This window comes from Protopterus annectens, chromosome 4.part1, assembly GCF_019279795.1.
Source record: "Protopterus annectens isolate FY-2018-M chromosome 4.part1, PAN1.0, whole genome shotgun sequence".
In the NCBI taxonomy this organism is placed as follows: domain Eukaryota; kingdom Metazoa; phylum Chordata; order Ceratodontiformes; family Protopteridae; genus Protopterus; species Protopterus annectens.
Window position 1 is genome coordinate 148380666 of NC_056734.1, and position 20075 is coordinate 148400740.

The following is a 20075-nucleotide window of genomic DNA, read 5'->3' on the forward strand; positions in this document are numbered from 1 at the left end:
ATGCCTTTGCTGACAAAGCATTTCTATATAAGTAAATATCAAAACATGTTACACACTACATTTTTTAAGACAAAATGAACAGCTTTTTCCGTATAATCAAACATGTTTTCAGTTTTCCTTCTACTTTTTTTTGATTCATATAATGTAATCATTAAGTTTAAACACAATTTTCAAAAGCTGATAAAATGTAAAATGATAGACCTGAGATTTCAACTTACATTTAAATGGCCTACTCTGTTCAGTCGTGCTGTTAATTTCACCACAAAGGTCAGTGATGTACAAAACACAACAAAACTTGAAATGAGGTCCACTATTTGCAGAGCAAGGTGATACCACTCATAAAGGTGTGGATCTTGACACACTGTTGAGGAAGTGGAATAAGGAAAGGGAAACCGAACTGCATAGGCAACATAATTTGTTCCAGCAATCCCAGCAAAGGAATAGTAACAGTATGGGCCAATAAGAATAGACACCAATGCAACAGTGAATTGAACAGGGGCTGCTACGGTGCTGAGTATGGCAAACATGTAGCTGGCTTCCCACTGAAAGATAAAAACAAGAAAGACTTGTTGGTGCCATTACCAAACAAATTTAAACGATACACCTTAAATTCTATGCAAAAAAAAAATAAAAATAAAAATAATCACATTCTTATTTCTAACGCAGGATACATACTAAGTATCCATGTTCTATATACAAAGCTATAATACTGAGCCAAACATCATTGAGACAAATGGTATCACACCTCAAAAGATATAACAATCTTTATTTCTAAATAAAATCCAGTTCAGAAAACAGAGCTGTTATGCAAAGCTATTAAATTCAGATCAGAAAAGAAAGCAGTTATGCAAAAACAGGGTATAATGCAACAGGAGAACTTGCCCCAGAGCAAGAAAGGGTAGGATTTGAAAGTCCTTGAGTATATGTTCTTCATGAATGACAAAGAGGGAAAGAATGGAGGTCGAATAGTGGTCCACATGAACTAGGGCATCGAATGTGAGTTCAAGGAGGAGATGGAACAGCATTCATTGAAAGCAATGCAGCAGACAGAGACATACGTTAGAGTGAGCTCTCCAGTTATTAAGGCAGAGGAAGTTAGAACCGTTGGTAGATTGATGCAGTCTATCTGCCCATAGACACATCAAGGAGTATAAGGGAATGGGTAATAAATAAAGGAGTGGGTTAGGATGAGGATGATTGCACTCATGATGATCAGAATCTGCCAGAACCAGACTGGGAGATTCTGAGCTTCAAGACACAGAAGGACTAGCTGATGATTGCAGATAAGTTCAGCAAACTGATGTAGACTTCACCAGAAAGGACAGGACTCTGGCTGTGGTCCTAACCATGGTGGAAGGTCTTAGGGATACCTACATCAAGGTACCTTTCTCAGCTGTCAGCACTCACCTTGGTGGTTTGACAGGGAGGATAAGAATAATAAAGGCAAAGATAATGGCCTGTGATTTAAAGGGAATGGCTTATACAGAGCCAGAAGTGAGAGACAAAAATGATTTAAGTATAATGAAAGAGAAGGCAACATGTATGAATGGGTCAGGAATGCATTACCCTGAGCTATGTATAAGCTTTTAAAGAAGGGCAAAAGATAAAAAGAGAATTAGGTGAGTGATGCCATACATAAATGTGAGGCAAGTGGCTAGGTAAAAGAAAGAGCCCTGAACAAATAGGAGAGAGGGGCTGAAAGGTGCACAGACACAGTCTAATAAGGCAAGCAGAAAAACAAAATAAGGAATTGAAGTCAGAACAGATGGAAGTCAAAGCAGAGTTTGCATAATGGATCAAGAAAGGAAGCAATATGTTCTATGCAATGCAGAAAACAGAAGGGAAGGAGTGACAGGAATGGTCAGGAAGACAAAAGTGGAACAGAGGTGACAGAAGGCAGGGAAAAAGCAAAGGTCACGAATAGATACTTTGTTTCAGTCTTCATAATGGAAATGGAAGGGAGGGTGCTTGCAGAGCTGTCAGTAAGGCAGAGATGGGATATCACTAGATGGGTATTGGAAAAGGGAACTGACAACACAGAATAAAGCATAAGAATCAGATGGGCTACTTTCCATTGTTCTCAAGCATTGTGTGCTGCTGGATAATCTCCAACATACCAGTGGCCAATGCCAAAGTTTTAGGAGAGGAAGACAACAAGAGTAATACTTGTAGTACAAGGGTGGGAGAGCAAGAAACACCCATGAAATTAGAACACTGTTAGCCTAACATCAATTGCAGGAAAAGGTATAGAAAGAATCCTAAGAGGAAAACTACTATCCAGAGCAAAAGCCAGTGCACATTTATAGCCAGAAGAAGTTGCCATTCAAACTTGATCCAAAATCATGACTGCTCTACAAAAGAGCTTACCAAAACAGTCCAGATATATATGTTCTACCTAGATTTCACCACTGGCTTGGTCAAGCACTGGTGGCTACCATGAAAACTGCAGTGGTGGATGGTAGACTCACTCAGGACTGAGGAACCATATTGCTGCATAGTTGAAGGGTAAGAGAGACAGGCAGACAGACCTGTGGTGAGAAGAATGAAGTCAAGTGCAAGGAAGTGACAAATTTAATACCCCAGGGAACAGTCCTGAATCCAGGGCCTCATGTCAGACATATCTTAAAAAAAAAAAAAAAAAACACGTGGAACAACGTCTTTGCTGATGACACAAAGATTGGTGCAGCAGTGGATGTTTGTAAGAATTATTTGTGAAAGGCTTTGTAAAAGCTCTACACATGGGCAGAAAGCTGGCTATTGTAATAATATAAATGCAAAGTACTGCACCTGGGGGATTTTTGTCAATAGATTGACAACACTTCAGTCAGACATAAATTCACCAAAATATTTAGCCAAAAGCACTATCAACATAACTCAAAGTAAATATTTTTTGCAAGGGGGCAAGCTCTCCTCCTGCATTTAAATGTGTGTTCTAAGAGATTGCACAATAATGATGAAAAAAAAAAAGAATTCTGCACTATTTCCAAAAGTTTTTTCAGCTAAACATTTTCAATCAAGTTGCGCTTGAACAAACTGCCATCAACTCACTGACACACTACCGATTTAGGCTTCAATGCCCTTGTGAAGTATTAGCTTGTAGAAATGGAAATAACAGCAACAGTAAATGAAAAGGTTCTCCGGGTATGTTTCACAGTTGGAGCAGAGTGAGTTGTTTCAGCAGCAAACAAAAGGATGGGATACATCAATGGGATGATACACTCCAGAAACAAAGGTACAGTGTTTAGCTTTACTTTCAGAGGCAGCTTGTAGTGGTAACCTGCTGGGCTACAGCCCCTCCAACCTGATTTTTAACATTTTATTTATGTATGTGTGTATGTGTGCATGCATGCACTTATATATATTGTTTTTATTTTTTATTTGCAACAGTCAACTTTTCCATTTGGGAAAGCAGAACTCCTACAACTGCATACTGAACATGTGTGGAGTTCAGATTTGTGCAAAAAATAGAGAGGTTGTTCAAACAGGCTGTTTTTTTTTTTCTTTTTCTAGGTATATGCCCCAATAGTGAATGTGGCAATTACACCTCATTAGTCATCCTCCTGCCATTTCTGGGCTTAGGGGTAAGAATTGTGCTTTAATGGTAACTGCTTGGGTTGCTAGACTTAAGAACAATTTGCCATTTCCCATTTGGTTCAGACTGCATCAGATAAATTGTACCAAAGGAGCCCTGAAAACAAAAATTAAAAGAGCAGTCAAATTGTTGTGTATGGAGAAAGCAATGTAGAAGTATGGGGAACACATGTTGTTATTAATATTTTTTAATTAAATAATACTCTGCTGTGCTGTGTGATCCATGTTGATGATGACTGTTTATTCTGTTGAACGGTTAGTGCCAGCCAGTAGGACATAATTCTTTTATACAGCTGAGTTGAGTTAACACTGTGTGTGTGTGTGTGTGTGTGTGTGTGTGTGTGTGTGTGTGTGTGTGTGTGTGTGTGTGTGTGTGTGTGTGTGTGTGTTATAGAGACAGCAATGTGTAAGCATGAGGGTGTTAATTAAACAATAACCTACTGTGCTGTGTGATCTTTGTTACTCACCTCTTGAACTATAACTGTCAACCAGACATTAAGATGCTTTTTAATTTTTATAGAGTTAACACTTTGTATGGAGTTGCAGTGGGTTGTCTATCTGATAGCAATAAGATGACATACAGGATTATGACCATTGTTTGTGTATTTATTCATTCATTTGATCACAGATATATGGTTTCTATATAGTCTTTAAGGTGTCTGTAATTGTTGGACCATACCTCACTACCATACTGAATTCCTTGGACTCTCCCAGTTTTGAGGCTAAAATAATGGGGTGCCATGAATTCCTGAGTGGCCCCTTCAAATCACAATTTTTTATTTATTTACAATTTTCCATTAATGCTGACATTATCACCCATCTCCAGCATATCCCGCAATGCCATCAGCATGCAGGGGTGTGCATGATCACGTTAGCATTGTGAGAACATGCCTGACCCCTGACTGCTTGTCAGAGAGCTTTAAAAAAAAGTTGTTTATAGGAAATTATGACCACAGGCCCACCCATGACTTGCGGCAGCCAATGAAAGAGGACATCACTTCAACTTGATGACCCGACTAGACAACTTCACATCAAGAGTCCAGCTTTGTGTTTTAGGTGCTCGTTGCTACTGACAAAAACCCTACATCCCTATATCAGAACACCCATTTATAGCTAATACAGCCATAACAGCACCTAAAATTCATTTCCCAAAGCAATTTTTGTCTACTCTCCTGAGTCATGATATAATTTGATGTAAACTGTAAGTGAGCATTCTGTGCACTTGCTCAGGATTTTGAACACTGTCCTGTTTTGGACTTTATGGCCGAGGGAAAATAGTTGCCTAACCTATCAGATGTTTATAAGAACACCAAGTCATTGAATGGTAGGGCTGTTTCTGGAATGCAGGATTATGTACAGGTTTTTATATAGACGAGTAGCTGAACTGAAGAGTGATCGAAAGTCTAACTTTTTTGTTGTGAAGAAAAACAGGCTTGACTAAAATTGAGTGGACCTTCAGGTAGGAGTGATTACTGAGCAGCAAATTGAAGGGTTGTTGTTAATACTGTGCATGTTATTGCTAGTCTGTGCCAGTGGCAGTGGGGTATGAAAACAACCGCAAAGAAGAACTGAACCAAATGAGCTGAGACAGTTTTATCATATAGGAAACCTGAAATAACTGCCAGGATACAGCTGGAAGGAGGGAACATTCTATAAGTGGGAGGGACACAGTGGTATGACAAAAAACCTTCTAAAATGAAGAAGTAGGATAGTAGAGCCACATATGATTATAATATTGTTTTGTTTTTTTGTTTTTTTGGAAAGCATGAGTCAGTGATTATGTTCTGGGTTCTTAATGTTTTACTGTTGTTTTACATTTATGGGAAGTCAAATGGTAGATTTGGCATGGTATCTTTATAAGAGAGATGTGGCTGGCATAGTAGTCTTCCAAAGGTAAGTATAACTTGTCCAGGAACTTCAGAAACAAGGATACAATGAGTCATAGCCAGGTTTCTGTGAGCCTGTGCCAAGTTGTAAACCAGACTATACAATCTTCCAGAGTATTGTCCCCCATGTTCTGGGAACACTTACATTTTTGGTGATAATAATTATGTGAAGCTGTTCATTCCTCAAGTAAACAAATCACAAAATTGAAAGATGGATTCATAACCTTACACGTTTAGGATCACAGTAGTTGAGCAAATATGTATATACACATATGTATGTGTGTGTGCGTGTGTGTGTTGTATATTCCCCAGAAAAGGCAATAGTAAAATTGCATGTTATTTTCAGAACTGAGTACTCTTATCTTTCAGGTGGGAGTAAATGAGGATAAATGACAATAATTTGTACTAAGAAAATGACCAAATATGTTAGGCATGGAAATAGAATTCACGATAGGCATGATTTTGTTTTTAATGTTGCTTTAGCAGTGAATTTTAATGTTGCAAGTAAATACCAGATGCAGTCACTAAGCAACATAATTTAATCCTTCTTCATGTTTGTGCATGATCCTTTCATAAGTGGACTAGTGTGGTGGGTAATAACAAACTGAGTTGTTAGCTAGAGTAATATCATATGAGGTACGCTACAGTATGACCTGGAGTTGTATGGGTCAAGGAATACTTTGGTTGGAGCATGGGTTAGAACAAGAAACTTTGCAGTGTTTAGAAAGTAACAAGGCGTTAAAGCTATATTCCTAAATTTAGATGAACATAAGTACTTTGCTTTATTCCCTTCTGCATAAATCAGACAGCAAAGACCTTGACAACATATGACAGTAATTATGTAGAACAGCCTGCAAATGTTAAATTTTTGCTTTCAACTTTTCATGAATAGATTTTGGTTTAATATTTTGTCTGTTCTTCAATTTGCATTTGAATGTTGATATCCCACAATTCCATTAGAGTGGACAGAGTTATGTAATTGTATATGCAAATTTTATGTTCATCAGCATCCAGATTTTTGGCTCATTGCACCTACTTTTCAAGAGTTTTTGTCCAGAGTTTTGATGTTTCCAGGTTGAGAGGTATGTGTTAGACACATCTGTGGAGGTTGTAATGGGTTGCACTAAATGTGCTTGATAGCAATAATCTAAGATACATTACTTTGGCCATTATTTATTTATTTATTTGGTCACAATCAGACATCAGAGGGTATAAAGTTAATAAACCGTCTGTAATTGCTGAGCACATCTGTGTATATATGTGTCTATGTGTGTTTGTGTGCATGTGTATATGTGTGTATTTGTGCAGGGGGTTGTAGTGGGTTGCATTATTTTGGTCTTATAGCAATGTGCTAAAATACATTAATGTAACCATTTATGTATTTATTCATTTGTTTGATCACAGTCATATATCTGTGTTGTACAGTCTTTAAAATGGCTATAACTGGTGGGCACATCTTTGCAAGTACATACACATGTATGTGTGTGTGTGTGTGTGTGTGTGTGTGTGTGTGTGTGTGTGTGTGTGTGTGTGTGTGTGTGTGTGTGTGTGTGTGTGTGTGTGTGTTTTTGCACGAGTGTGTATGTGTTTGTGTGTGTACATTGTACACGTGTATTCATGCACAGTATGCATCTGACAGCAACAAGCTACAATTCATTACTGTAATCATTATTTATATCTTTATTTATTTGTTTGATCTCAAGAAGACATCATAGGTATCTACACTCAATAAAGTGGCTGTAGTTGGTATCAAGGAAAAAGCATGTTTATAAAACTGATTGATCTGTGTTGCTATTTGATCAGAGTTAAACAGTCATTGATCCGGCTTGTCAGGGCTACTGTGTGTTTGAGTAAAAGAAACTGACATACATTACTGAGATCATTCTTTGCATTATTATAATACTTATTATTATGTTTATTTGATATCAATCAGGCATCTGAAATGTATCAGTCAACTAAGTGACTACATTGGATGGGTACTGAGGTAGTTTGTGGATAAAAGTGATTATGTCTGCATTGTCTGATAAAAGTAAAGCAGACACTGACCTGCTATAATATAGCTCCTTTCCATTCAAATTAGCTCCATCTGTTCAATAGCTTCATACATCCCGCCCCCTTTTATTTAAAGTCACCAGCTGCACCAGTTTACTGCAACCTAGATAGGTTACTCCTTAATTACTTTGTGGACATCTATCAGTCAAACATTCATCCAAGGAAAGGGACACCATCCCGATTTAAGAGTTAAGAAGAAAACTACTAAATGAATGCAATGAATTGTGGGAAAGGATATGACAACAGACTAGCTGAGCTGGATTTTTTTTTTTCAGAAGAGACAGGAATAGGCAATGATGGCATCTAGCAAGACTGCTAAAAAGTCATGCAGAACAGAAAAGAGAGAGTGGATAGGACAGGAAGGGAATCTAGCAGCATGTTGGAGGACCTCCACTCCCTGAATCTATGAAAGCACCTCTATCTAGAGGAGGTAGTAAACTCATGGAATGGACTGTCTAAATGTTTGAAAGAGGAAGAATCCATAGAGCATTTAACAATGAATGACAGAGCAGGAGAAATGTTGAGGGGAAGGGAGGATGAAGGAGGGGTAGAATGTTAAATGCATTTAAAGGACAGAGTAGAAAATTGAATACATTCTGCCATCAAGCAAGTAGATTTAATGTAATCCTTCTACAATGATTCTGAATTTGTCTTCATGGAAAATAGCCTAAGACCCTGTTAAACCAAATACTTGATAAGGTAATTGTCCTTTGTTTTTTGGCATTAAATTTCATATTCATTTTGCAGGCTATTCTAGCTACCACAATACAGCATAAGTAGGTAGCAAAGTATAAGGAACAGATCCGAAGTACTGTCAATTTTAGGTAGTAACTAAATTATATAATTTATATTTATATAATTCATTGGCCACTAAGAATAATATGTGCACTATATACGAGCAATAGTTATCTCATGTAAAAACAAGCAGAAAACTTGTGTGGGGCCTTACTTTAGTCCTTCATATTGATTCAAAGAATGGTGTAACTATGTAATTCTTGTTAAGAAGTGAATTCATACTTTTAGCTCTGCAATAGACGTTCTGGAGGGTCAGAGTAACTCGATAAATGCATAAGTGGGTACTACAGTCCTGAAGTACTGTTCCTAAGATGGAATATTAAAATGAAGACTTACCCGTCTAATCTCTGTACTTCATCTGGAATCTAAAACTGTCATTACAAATAACCACAAAGGCACAATTACCAAAGAGTTCTGCCCAAAGTGCAATTTTTTTTAAACAGCAGTATATGCAGGTAAATTAAGATCTCCTCCGAACTGCCCATACATGTGCATGCCATGAGACAGCACATTTGTCTGTCATAGTTTGTGTGTGTGTGTGTGTGTGTGTGTGTGTGTGTGTGTGTGTGTGTGTGTGTGTGTGTGTGTGTGTGTGTGTGTGTGTGTGTGTGTGTGTGTGTGTGTGTGTTGTATGTCTAACAATGAGTTGATGTAACATCTGGAACAAGTTTAATTGTTTTATACCAAATTAATGCCAAGATAGGCTCCACCTGCCACAAGACTCTGACTGAACTGGATTAAATAAGAAACTGAAGAATGAATGAGTGAATGAATGAATGAATGAATGAATGAATGAATGAGTGAATGAATGTTGTATTACTCATGAACAACTGGCAGTGGCAGCTGGTGACTTCAAATCTAAGGAGGGCTGCAAGAGACAGCTGAGTGGGCGTGGTCAGCTAGAAAAGGGTGTGGTCAACTAGAAAGGGGTGAAGCTATGTTACAGTGGGATCAACCATGACCATCCTTACCAATTTACATAAAATAAGTACTCAGTCACTATTGTACATATTGAATAGTCTACCAACCAATACTAGACTAAAGCTCATTTCAGAGTTAATGAAGTGTTCATGTTCTGCTGTAACACCTATAATCTATGAAAAATCGATTGGTCTTCACTGCATGAAACTTTTATGACTAAACCCAATGTAGTAAGCATATACCATACTGTATGAAGTAATCTGCATTTTGTACAATGCCAAATGAAAAGTAAGGAGATTTAGATTGGTCTAACTGGACAGCCTCTTCATGCTGATCAAACAAAATGTGTTTGTTTTTTAAGACAAACAACACCAATGCATTTGTTTAAACATTTATGTTTGGTATAATTTATACAGTGCATTTTAGTACATTTTTTAAAAGAAAATCATCAGTCAGACAAAATCAATATAATATAAATAAATATTATCAGTGTTATTTACCAGGGATCTCCGAGTCCATTCTTCATATGACAACAGAACTAGTACACCCACAATCACTGCCTGCAAAACAAATTACATTGAGTAGTCTTTATTATACATGAGAGTTGTAATTTATATTAAACAGTTACACAGATAAAATTCTGGATAAATATATAATATAAATAGATTAGGCATGTACTATATAAGGGCTGTTTTCATTTTGTCAAAATTTGCAGTGTTATCAGATTTGCAAAGTAATTACACTCCTAAGTAAGTTTTGGATTGAATAAGCAAGCAATCATGCCCAATAGGGTGTGTGTTAATGTGTAATTAATGCTCACCCAGGGGTGTTGTGAGGCCTGACACTGCAGGAGGAGGGCCTTTACACCACTGGAAGGGCATTAATTACACATTAACACATACCCTGGAGGGCATGACTGTGCTTAGAGAATGGACTCACCATAACATTGTTGTGTTTTACTTTATATTGTTTATTACTATATTATTTTTTTTTAAAGACCATGCCCATGTAAGTACATATACCCCATTTTTCTAATTTAAGAACTGGCATGCTGTTGCTTTTTATTAAAACACATAGAAACCAAAGAAGAGAGCAGCATTTTTAGATTTTGAAGAAATAAGCAAAGAATAAAATTCAAAATGGAGGATACATATCAAAAATGAGTATAAACAATAAAACAGACTTCAAAAATATGAACTTATGGACAGTTTTGCAAAAAGTGTTTTTATCTCTGGCACTGTATGAGACTTCTTCAGAATTAAAGGCATTTAAGATTACATTCCTTAAATATATGATGGAAAAGGTGAACATCTAATAAAAATACAAGAAAATAATTTCAGTGGACATAATATTAAAATGAACTTCACTAAGACTGCACATATATACAAGCTTAATTGTCATCTTAATTTGCAGCTCTCTTTGCATTTTTTGTTGTTGACACTATGTTTACGTTTCTCTTATATAAATGCTAATTTGCCTTTCTTATCATCTTTTAGTTAAAAAATAACTGTATGGTATCCTTTAGAATTCCACCCACAGTGAGAGGCAGCTCAAAGTTTTGAATCCAAAGTCACCAGTTTTCAGTTAATTACCCTGTAGCTTCAGAAATATTAGTGGTTGTAATGAATTTATTCTGAGATTAAACTATTACATGCAATAATACAAAAATCAAGAGAGATTGAGAGCCTACTTCATGCTAACAAAAATGAACATTTCTGGCACCGAATATGGTGAACTGGTTCAGTGTTACAAATGTGAACATTTTGACACTGTGTTAGATGAAATATAAAGACAACAAACTCATTTTGGCTTTTATACTGTTAATATACAAACCACGCTAACATAAATGGACATTTCTGGCACCGAATATGGTGACTTGGTTCAGTGTTACAAATGTGAACATTTTGACACTGTATTAGATGAAATATAAAGACAACAAACTCATTTTGGCTTTTATACTGTTAATATACAAACCAATATTACTTTGGAGTTTAGTATATTAAAATTCAAATATATATTTTAGTCTTGTCTCTAAATATTACAAAGTATATATCTGACAGAGTCCCTATTTTGAGGCCATGAAGTTGAGTCTAACGGAAGTTATGTATCCTACTTCTGATACCATATATCTTCTGGTTAACATAGATATCCTTTTATGATGGTTAAATCTAACAAGCATATTAAAGAAAAAATAAAACCTGTTCTGGAATGTTTACATTCTGTTTCAATTCTTGATAAAAGGTTTGGGTGCCGTATACATTTATGCAATTAGAAATTTGCCTGCACATTTTTTTAAATCTTTTCCCAGGTTTATTTGCCTCAGCATTCTTATATATTATGGCATCTAAAAGGTAATGCTAAGGTCATCCAACTTCATTTTGAGCTCCTCTAAAGATTAATTAGTTTGAAATGTACATTCAAATAATGATGCTAAAGCTTTTTCTCACCCTTCCACAGCACACACACACAAACAAAATTACATAACTTTGAATAGACTAATGTAGTGTTTTGTATAAGTTTAGATCAGTTAAAAGTACCTCTGAGACATACAGACATTTGCACTACTTGGACCATAATACTTCCATTCCAGCATCTTCACTTTTTTATAAAATCATGCATAAAAAAAATCTTGGGTATCTTTCACACCTGGTATGTTGGCTCATTGAAGGATAAGTAGAAGCATTGCCTGTCTGTTTCTATGTTGTAATTAAGACTATAGTAGTTACATCTGCCTCATATAACAGACCCCAGAGGTGTTCCTCCAGCCTTGCCAAAGGGTAATAGGTAGCCATGCTGTCTGGGTTAATGAACTGTGCAGAAGTTGTGGTTCAAGCTGATTACAGGCAGATTTAATTTGTGGAGCCTAGGAATATGTTCCATGTAAGCAAAATTTCAAAAGAATTGTGGTGAAAGAACCCTGAGGTATAATAAAAAGAAGATTATCAAAAGTAACCTCAGTGGAAAAGGGGTGAGTCTGACAGAATACACAGAGTAGCAACAACATAAAATGAAAACACCATGAGATATTGCCACCTGCAACCTGCAATGGTGGTAAGAGACAGGTATATGCCTGCTAGTGTCCAAGGGTATTGGGGGATGTCTCCAGAGACAAGGATGTGGAAGTAAGTAGAGAGTAGAAGACAGAATATGAATATGAATGCTGATTTGCTGTATGAACTACGCTCCTATACCTATGTTCAGAGAGTGTGATTCTGGTTCAAGAACTGTTCTTTTGCTGTTTACACTTGGGAAAGATGCTTAACTGATTATTTCATTCTCCAGCCAACTGTATCCAATGGTTAACTAGAGTGCTATGTAGAAAGCAAGAGGAAGTGAAGAATAACAGGAAAAGAGAGGAGTAGCAGATGACAGACATTATGGAAAACTGAGGAACTGGTCTCTTTTTAATATGGTTAGCGGCCTTGTTGTTTATGCTCTCACTTACCTGGCAGTATGTGATTGATAGTTATCACCTGATTACTTAAACTGGTTTGGCTTTATCTAACAGTGTGGACAAGACACTTTGTAATGCATCCGCTTGGATTTAAGTGCGTGACAGTCTGCTGACTACTGATTGGATGACTTTGTTTATTTTTGGAAAGCAAATCCAAAATAATCAGTTTAGCTACTCTCATGATTTGAAAGTATGCTGCAAATTATTAATTGAGTGGTTGACTAGCAGCTTGCATAACCTTTATTTAGGTTTAGTTGTACTTTGGACAAATATGAAGAGTGTTCATGATTACTGGAAAAGAAAAATTACTTCAGGCAAATTATGTCACAGATTTAATTTGATGCCATGTATACATTTTTAATATTATCCTTAATTTTATTTACAAAAGCAAAATTATTTTACTCCATTTCTATTATTTATAGAGATTTTTAATCCTGGTATGGTGCTGTATATGTTACCTTTAGTATTCATCTGAAGTGACTGAATATAAATTGTTTAACTTATTAGCACTGTATATTGCTTTCATTCTGTGTAGTTAGATCCCACTATCTCATACAGTGGCAACAGTATGCTTAGCTAAGTATTTTTTTTAAATAGGTATATGTATGAATATACTTTGACATTATTAGTAGTATTATTATTACTACTTGTAACAGCCTAGAATTATTTAGTGAGTGAACTGCTATAGACTGTGTCAGAGCATGTTAAACTAAAAAATATTTAGAAATATTTAGTGAGCAGTGGTTGCAAATATTTGTGTGTACAATGCAGTTGTTACTTATTTAATTATACTTATAATAAAACAGTAGTAAAGTTAATAGTAGTAATAATAGTATTAACAGTATTATTACTAGAAATAAGACATATTTTAGTATGACATAGTATTATTTCAGTATACAGTTTATAAATTTCTCATTACTCATTACCTAACAGCATGTAATGCAGTTTGGGTAGTTAAGGAGCAATGCAAAACTCAGATTTCAGCCAAGCAAGAAATCTCTTTATTTAAGAACGTGAAAGACCAAGTGAAATAAACTTGTTTCACTTTGAGCTAAGGGACAGCTCTTACTATATTGGAGCGGACTTTATAGGTTCATAGGTTCATAGGTTTATACTAGGCTATCTGCCCTAAGGCATTTATAAGCCTAGCCCAAAGATTTGTGGCTTACGCCACCCCTTATGTTAAAAAATACTGTGCCCATTAGTTTGTTGTGCCTCTGTCCAGCAGTGACACAGAGATGATTCCCGGGGTAAACCTACGATCTCCCATCCACCGGTCAAGATTTCTCTTGAACAGAGCCAGCAAGGTGCTCTGCCTCACATGGACCGGGATTTTATTCCACAGCATAGGGAGTCTCTGGGTGACAAATCTATCCATCCAGCATGTCCTATTTATATCCGTGCTAAGGTTTAAGTCGCTGGCTGTAGTGGATCTGGATTTTTTTAGGTGGAGCATGTCCATTAATTGGACATGGCCTTGTACGTCAGGCACAGGTCACCTCTGAGCAGGCGGTATGCGACTGAATAGAGCTGGAGTTTCTTCAGTCTGGCAGCATATGACAGATTTTGGAGTCCCTTTATCCTTTTGGTGAGGAACATTTGGGGTCTCTCCAATTGCTGCAGGTGTCGGGTGAGATACATCCCGAATGGGGCATTGTACTCGATCATTGGTCTGATAAGTGAAGAGTACAGGGGAACAATGACCTCACTTGATCTGGATGTGAATCCCTTCATGATCAGGTGGGCAATGTAGAAGGTCTTTCTAACCACTTTAGCAATGTGAGTGTCAAAAGAAAGGCCACTGTCAACCTGGGTCCCCAGGTCCCTGATTACCTCTTCTGTGCTTAATGGATTGCCACCTATATGGTAGCTTGGGGTTACCTTGTTTTTCCCGAAGGGTATGACTATACATTTTTTGGCATTTAACTTCAGGCCATGGCTCTGGCACCAGCTATCAGTTTCCATGAGACACCTCTGAAGGATATCTGTGTCCGATGTACTTTCCGGCCCAGTTTGCAGTCATCTGCAAACTTTGTCAGCCATAGTCCTCTATGTTTGCCTGTACTTCTGAGAAGTAGATGCCGAACAACAGGGGGGACTGAGCCCCGTGGGACACCACCTGTGACCGACTTGGAGTCTGACATGGCGCCAGCAACTCTAACCCTGTGGGTTCTGTCCTTTAGCCAGTTTGCAACCCATCTTGTGACATATGGGTTTACATTTAAGCTGGTAAGTTTCTCTATAATACCCGAGTGGGGTATTGTGGCTTTGCAAGGTCAAGGTAGGCTGTATGGACTGCCTTTCCCTCATCAATGGCCTTGGTGACTGTTTCGAAGAAGTCGGCCAAGATCAAAAGGCATGATCTGCCCTTGACAAAGCCAAACTGGGTCGGGTCCAATGTCTGCAAGTCCCCTATGTCTTTGTTTATGAGTTCCATTATGATCCTCTCCATAGCTTTGCAGACCAGGCTTGTTAAGCTTATGGGGCGGTAATTACCAGGGTCCGTAGAGGCACCGCCTTTGTGGAGTGGGACCACAGTTGCCGTACGCCACTCCTTGGACGTATCCTGTGGTAAGGCTAAGATTAAACAGCTGCCTTATATGCGGGTTTAGTTCCTCGTTGAGTTCGTGTAGCACACAGCCGGGGACACCATCCGGTCCCATTGATGCTGTGTTTTTAGCTTTAGAGAGAGCAGCTTTCACCTGCGCATTTGAGATGTCTGGGAGGCTACACTCCGCTGGGATAGTTATCTCTCCTTTTGGGGGGGAGAGGAGGGTGAAGATTGCACTGAACCTGTCTGCCAGTATGTTGGCAATGTCTGTGGGTTCAGTGATTTTTGTATCATTTTGGACTAATTCTGCGCATATCTGGGAGTTTCCACCCAGGTTTATAACATAGCTGAAGAAGGCTTTATGATTGTCTTTTGAATCTATTGCAATTTTTCTCTCAAAGTTGGCCTTGGATGATTTTATGAGTGCTCATAGTTTTTTACTAATAATGATCAAGGGTGTCTTCTCTTTTATGGATTTTGCTCTATCATGTAACAGCTTTCTCCTCTTATTGTAAAGTTTGTTTATGGCTGGGGTCCACCAGACTGGACGTTTGCCCTTGGTGGAAAGAGTCTTGGTTTTATTAGGGATTGCCTGATCCATGCAGTCCTAGAGGTGTTCGTAGAAGGCATTAGTAAGGGCTTCCGCAGCTTGGGTTGTGGTTTCCACTGGCTCAGGGGCCTTGAAGGATACCACACCAGTCTTGAGTAGTGTGAAGTTTGCTTTAGAGAAGTTCTTCACTGTGGTCTTTTTTTTTGGGGGGGGGGGGGATGTGGATTTCCAGTGAGATAAGTTTGTGATCTGATCTCACCAATGAGGGATATACTTCCGGTGTGGAGCATTTTGTCCCCATGTTTTTGATGATGAGATCTAGTATATTTTCTCCTCTTGTGGGAACGGTGACTAGTTGTTCCATGGCATTTGAATTTATGAACTCCAGGAACCTTTGGGCTAGAAAGTTGGGGCTTGAGTAATGTTCCCAGTCTATATTCGGTTAGTTGAAGTCACCCAATATAATGGTGTTTGGAGATACATTTATACCCTCCAGTGTCTTCAGGAAGGCTGTGTGGGGTTCCTGAGTTTGAGAGGGTGGCCTTTAACATGCTACAAATTGTAGAGCAGTTTTGCCTATGGTTAATTGCACCTGGATGGTTTCCGATGCTTCGTGAGTTGCCACCAACCTGGAGGTGTGGGTATCCTTGATGAATATGGATACACCCCCTCCTTTTGTGGTGTGGTCCGGGTTTTTGGGCTGGAACGCATGATATGAGGTAAAACCTGATAGTGCCGGGTTGCTCTCAGGAGCCTTGAACCAGGTTTCAGTCACAGCACAGACATCAATGTTCTCCATACTGAGAAGGGCCTCGAGTGCGTGCATTTTGAGATTTAGACTTCTGGCATTGAGCAGCATTACCCTTAGTTTCTTCCCATTTTTGTTTTCTAGGGTGGTAGGTTTAGAATTTGAGCCTTGCCTAAAAAAGTCACTATGGGGGTGGCAAGAGCCTTAGCCAATATCCGGAATCCCAGGGGTGACAGGAGCAAGCCATCCCTTGCGAAGCAGCGTGGCTTGTCAAGCATGTCATCCCAGGCAGACAGACACTGGATCCCCTTTGAATGACACCAGAAATTAAGCCAATTGTTAAAGCTGATCATCTTGTCTCTATGGCATCATTCTTGGTGAAGGAAGGATACTGCTCAGGGTCAGGGTCATACCTGCCTGGGCTACATAATCAGAGAGCTCCTCTATGTCTCTTTTCATGTAGTCCGTCTCAGGTCGTTCACACCAGCATTGACAATGACTGTGTCATATTTCTACTTGCTGTGGAGTGACCCGAGTGCTTGTGTTATGTGGTGGATTCTAGCGCCCGATAGGCAGCTTACTGTGACCCTCTCCTTGTTCAGCCTGGTGAGTGGGACGTCAGTGTGTCTGACTATGGAGTCACCTATGACAAGTATGTTTGGTGTTGTATTTGGCCTTAAGGGCTGTGACTGCTTTGCACACTGATTTTGTGGTTTATGTGTTGCCTGTGGTGTGTCATGAGGTGGCAGTTGCTTGGATGTCTGCTTTGGAGGTCTCTGCTGTTTAGGTAAATTTTTGCTCAGAGCCTCCGAGTATGACTTTGTGTGTTTATGTGTTTGATTCATTGTTGTGATAGCTTTATGTGAGACTGGTTTTGTGGTGTGTGTAGTTGCCTTCTCCTCCTGTCTGGTCTTGCCAGTCCTGAGTTGAGAGAGCTCAGCCTCCAGTTTGGCTAAATAGCTGCATCTCTCGCAAGTATTTGTGTTATGTGGGAGGAGGAGAGGGTTGTCAGTGTACATGAGGCAATTGTAACATTGCCTCAATATTCCCAAATTCACCAACTGGACAGGAGAGAACGCCAGCATCTGGCCCTTCGACATGCTAGAGAAATTTAGAAGTTAGGGGTGTAACTGAATAAGAGAGGACTTAGTAAGGAAGTGGGTACTCCTGGGGGGGGGGTTGCTAGTGAGGGACTTTGTATAATACAGAAGTGCTAAACCTGAAAAGAAGATGCTTTTAAGACAAGTAAAAGCTTTTAGGAACAAGTGCTGCGCTTTTTATTTAAGGGATATACTGTTTAGATTACTAGTAGAGCAGTTCTAAGGGAAAAATGAAGAACAGACTTTATGGAGCCAGAAAAGTTTAACCTTGTTAAACCAGTGCTGCCCGATGCTGCTCTAGTGGCAACTCGCTAAGTGCGCTAAAGCACTCTAAAGCGTGCTTGATAGCAGGGGCTGGAAAGAGCCAGGAATTGACCCAAAATGGCCAATAAAACTACAGTTTCAAGTCAGTAACCACTCCCACGGGGGCAGGGAAGCAGCTCAATGTTTATCACTGCCACTGATCAACAGAGAGACTTTCCTTTAGCCCAAGCAAAAATGGCCTCAAGGAAACTTACAAAACAGTTCAAGAAAAGCAAGCCTGTAACTTGAACTTTTTTAAATCTCAGAAAAGTGGGAAAAAAGCAAGATTTTTTTTGTTTTTGTTTTTTCAGACATAGCAAATGTTCACAAGTAATATCAAGTTATAACAGTGCAGTAAATGACCCCACACAAGAGTGCTAGGTCAAAGACAGAAAATATGCAAGTTTTGAGAAAAAACAATTTTAAAATTAAGTGCAAACAGGAAATTCAGTATACAGCTTTTGGTTGTGCTCTAAATACAGCTACTAATGCAGAAATCAAGTTTAACAAGCCAGAAAATGCTCAAACTAGGCAGCTATGCAGAAAAACTTATCAAATAAACAGAGGAAAAATACTTAAAATCTCAAAAGTGGCTCCTTTCTTCTCTCAGCGTTTTCTCCTCTTGGTGGTGTTTCACCAACAGCCAACAAGCCTGAAAAGATGCCAAAACCATGAGGCAACTAGGTTTTAAGAGAGGAAGATGAAGGAGTTTTGGAAATGACCCCTTTTGGCCAATAAAACTACAGTTTCAAGTCAGCAACCACTCCCACGGGGGGCAGGGAAGCAGCCCAATGTTTTCACTGCCACTGATCAACAGAGAGACTTTCCTCTAGCCCAAGCAAAAATGGCCTCACAGAAACTTACAAAACAGTTCAAGAACAGCAAGCCTGTAACTTGAACTTTTTTAAATCTCAGAAAAGTGGGAAAAAGCAAGATTTTTTTTTGTTTTTTCAGAGATAGCAGAGGTTTACAAGTAATATCAAGTTATAGCAGTGCAGTAAATGACCCCACACAAGAGTGCTAGATCAAAGACAGAAAATATGCAAGTTTTGAGAAAAAATGATTTTAAAATTAAGTGCAAACAGGAAATTCAGTAAACAGCTTTTGGTTGTGCTCTAAATACAGCTACTAATGCAGAAATCAAGTTTAACAAGCCAGAAAATGCTCAAACTAGGCAGCTATGCAGAAAAACTTATCAAATAAACAGAGGAAAAATACTTAAAATCTCAAAAGTGGCTCCTTTCTTCTCTCAGCGTTTTCTCCTCTTGGTGGGTGCTTCACCAACAGCCAACAAGCCTGAAAAACATGGGCATGTTGGTGAAGTGAACAGAGGGGATGAGGAAGTGATGGGTAGGTATGGTGTTAAGGAGAGGAATGTAGAAGGTCAGATGATTGTGGATTTTGCGAAAAGGATGGACATGGCTGTGGTGAATACATATTTTAAGAAGAGGGAGGAGCATAGGGTGATGTACAAGAGTGGAGGAAGATGCACACAGGTGGATTATATCCTATGTAGGAGGGCCAGTCTGAAGGAGATTGGAGACTGTAAAGTGGGGGCAGGGGAAAGTGTAGTTAAGCAGCATAGAATGGTGGTCTGTAGGATGACGTTGGTGATCAAAAAGAGGAGGAGAAGTGTGAAAGCAGTGCCAAGGATTAAATGGTGAAAGTTAAAAAAGGGTGATTGTGAAGTGGAGTTTAGGGAAGAGTTAAGACAGGCACTGGGAGGCAGTGGAGAGTTACCGAATAGCTGGGTAACTACAGCAGAACTAGTAAGCGAGACTGCTAGAAAGGTGCTTGGTGTGACATCTGGACAGAGGAAGGAGGACAAGGAGACCTGGTGGTGGAATGAGGAAGTACAGGAAAGTATACAGAGGAAGAGGCTGGCGAAGAAGAAGTGGGATTGTCAAAGAGATGAAGAAAGTAGACATGAGTATAAGGAGATGAGGGGCATGGCAAAAACAGAGGTGGCGAAAGCTAAGGATAAGACGTATGGAGAGTTGTATGAGAGATTGGACACTAAAGAGGGAGAAAAGGACTTGTACCAATTTTCTAGACAGAGGGACAGAGCTGGGAAAGATGTGCAGCAAGTAAGGGTGATAAAGGATAGTGAGGGGAAGGTACTCA

General features: G+C 38.8%; 1 protein-coding gene across 1 annotated transcript in view; it reads right to left on the minus strand.

Annotated features, from left to right (window-relative positions):
* The window catches only part of TMEM212 (transmembrane protein 212), a 137907-nt gene that overhangs the window by 77770 nt on the left and 40062 nt on the right, over nt 1-20075 (minus strand). The window contains exons 2-3 of the mRNA XM_044070896.1: nt 9746-9805; nt 219-542 (exon numbers count right to left, since the gene is read on the minus strand). Coding sequence (XP_043926831.1) covers nt 219-542; nt 9746-9805 — 384 coding nt within the window. The remainder of the gene's footprint in view (nt 1-218; nt 543-9745; nt 9806-20075) is intronic.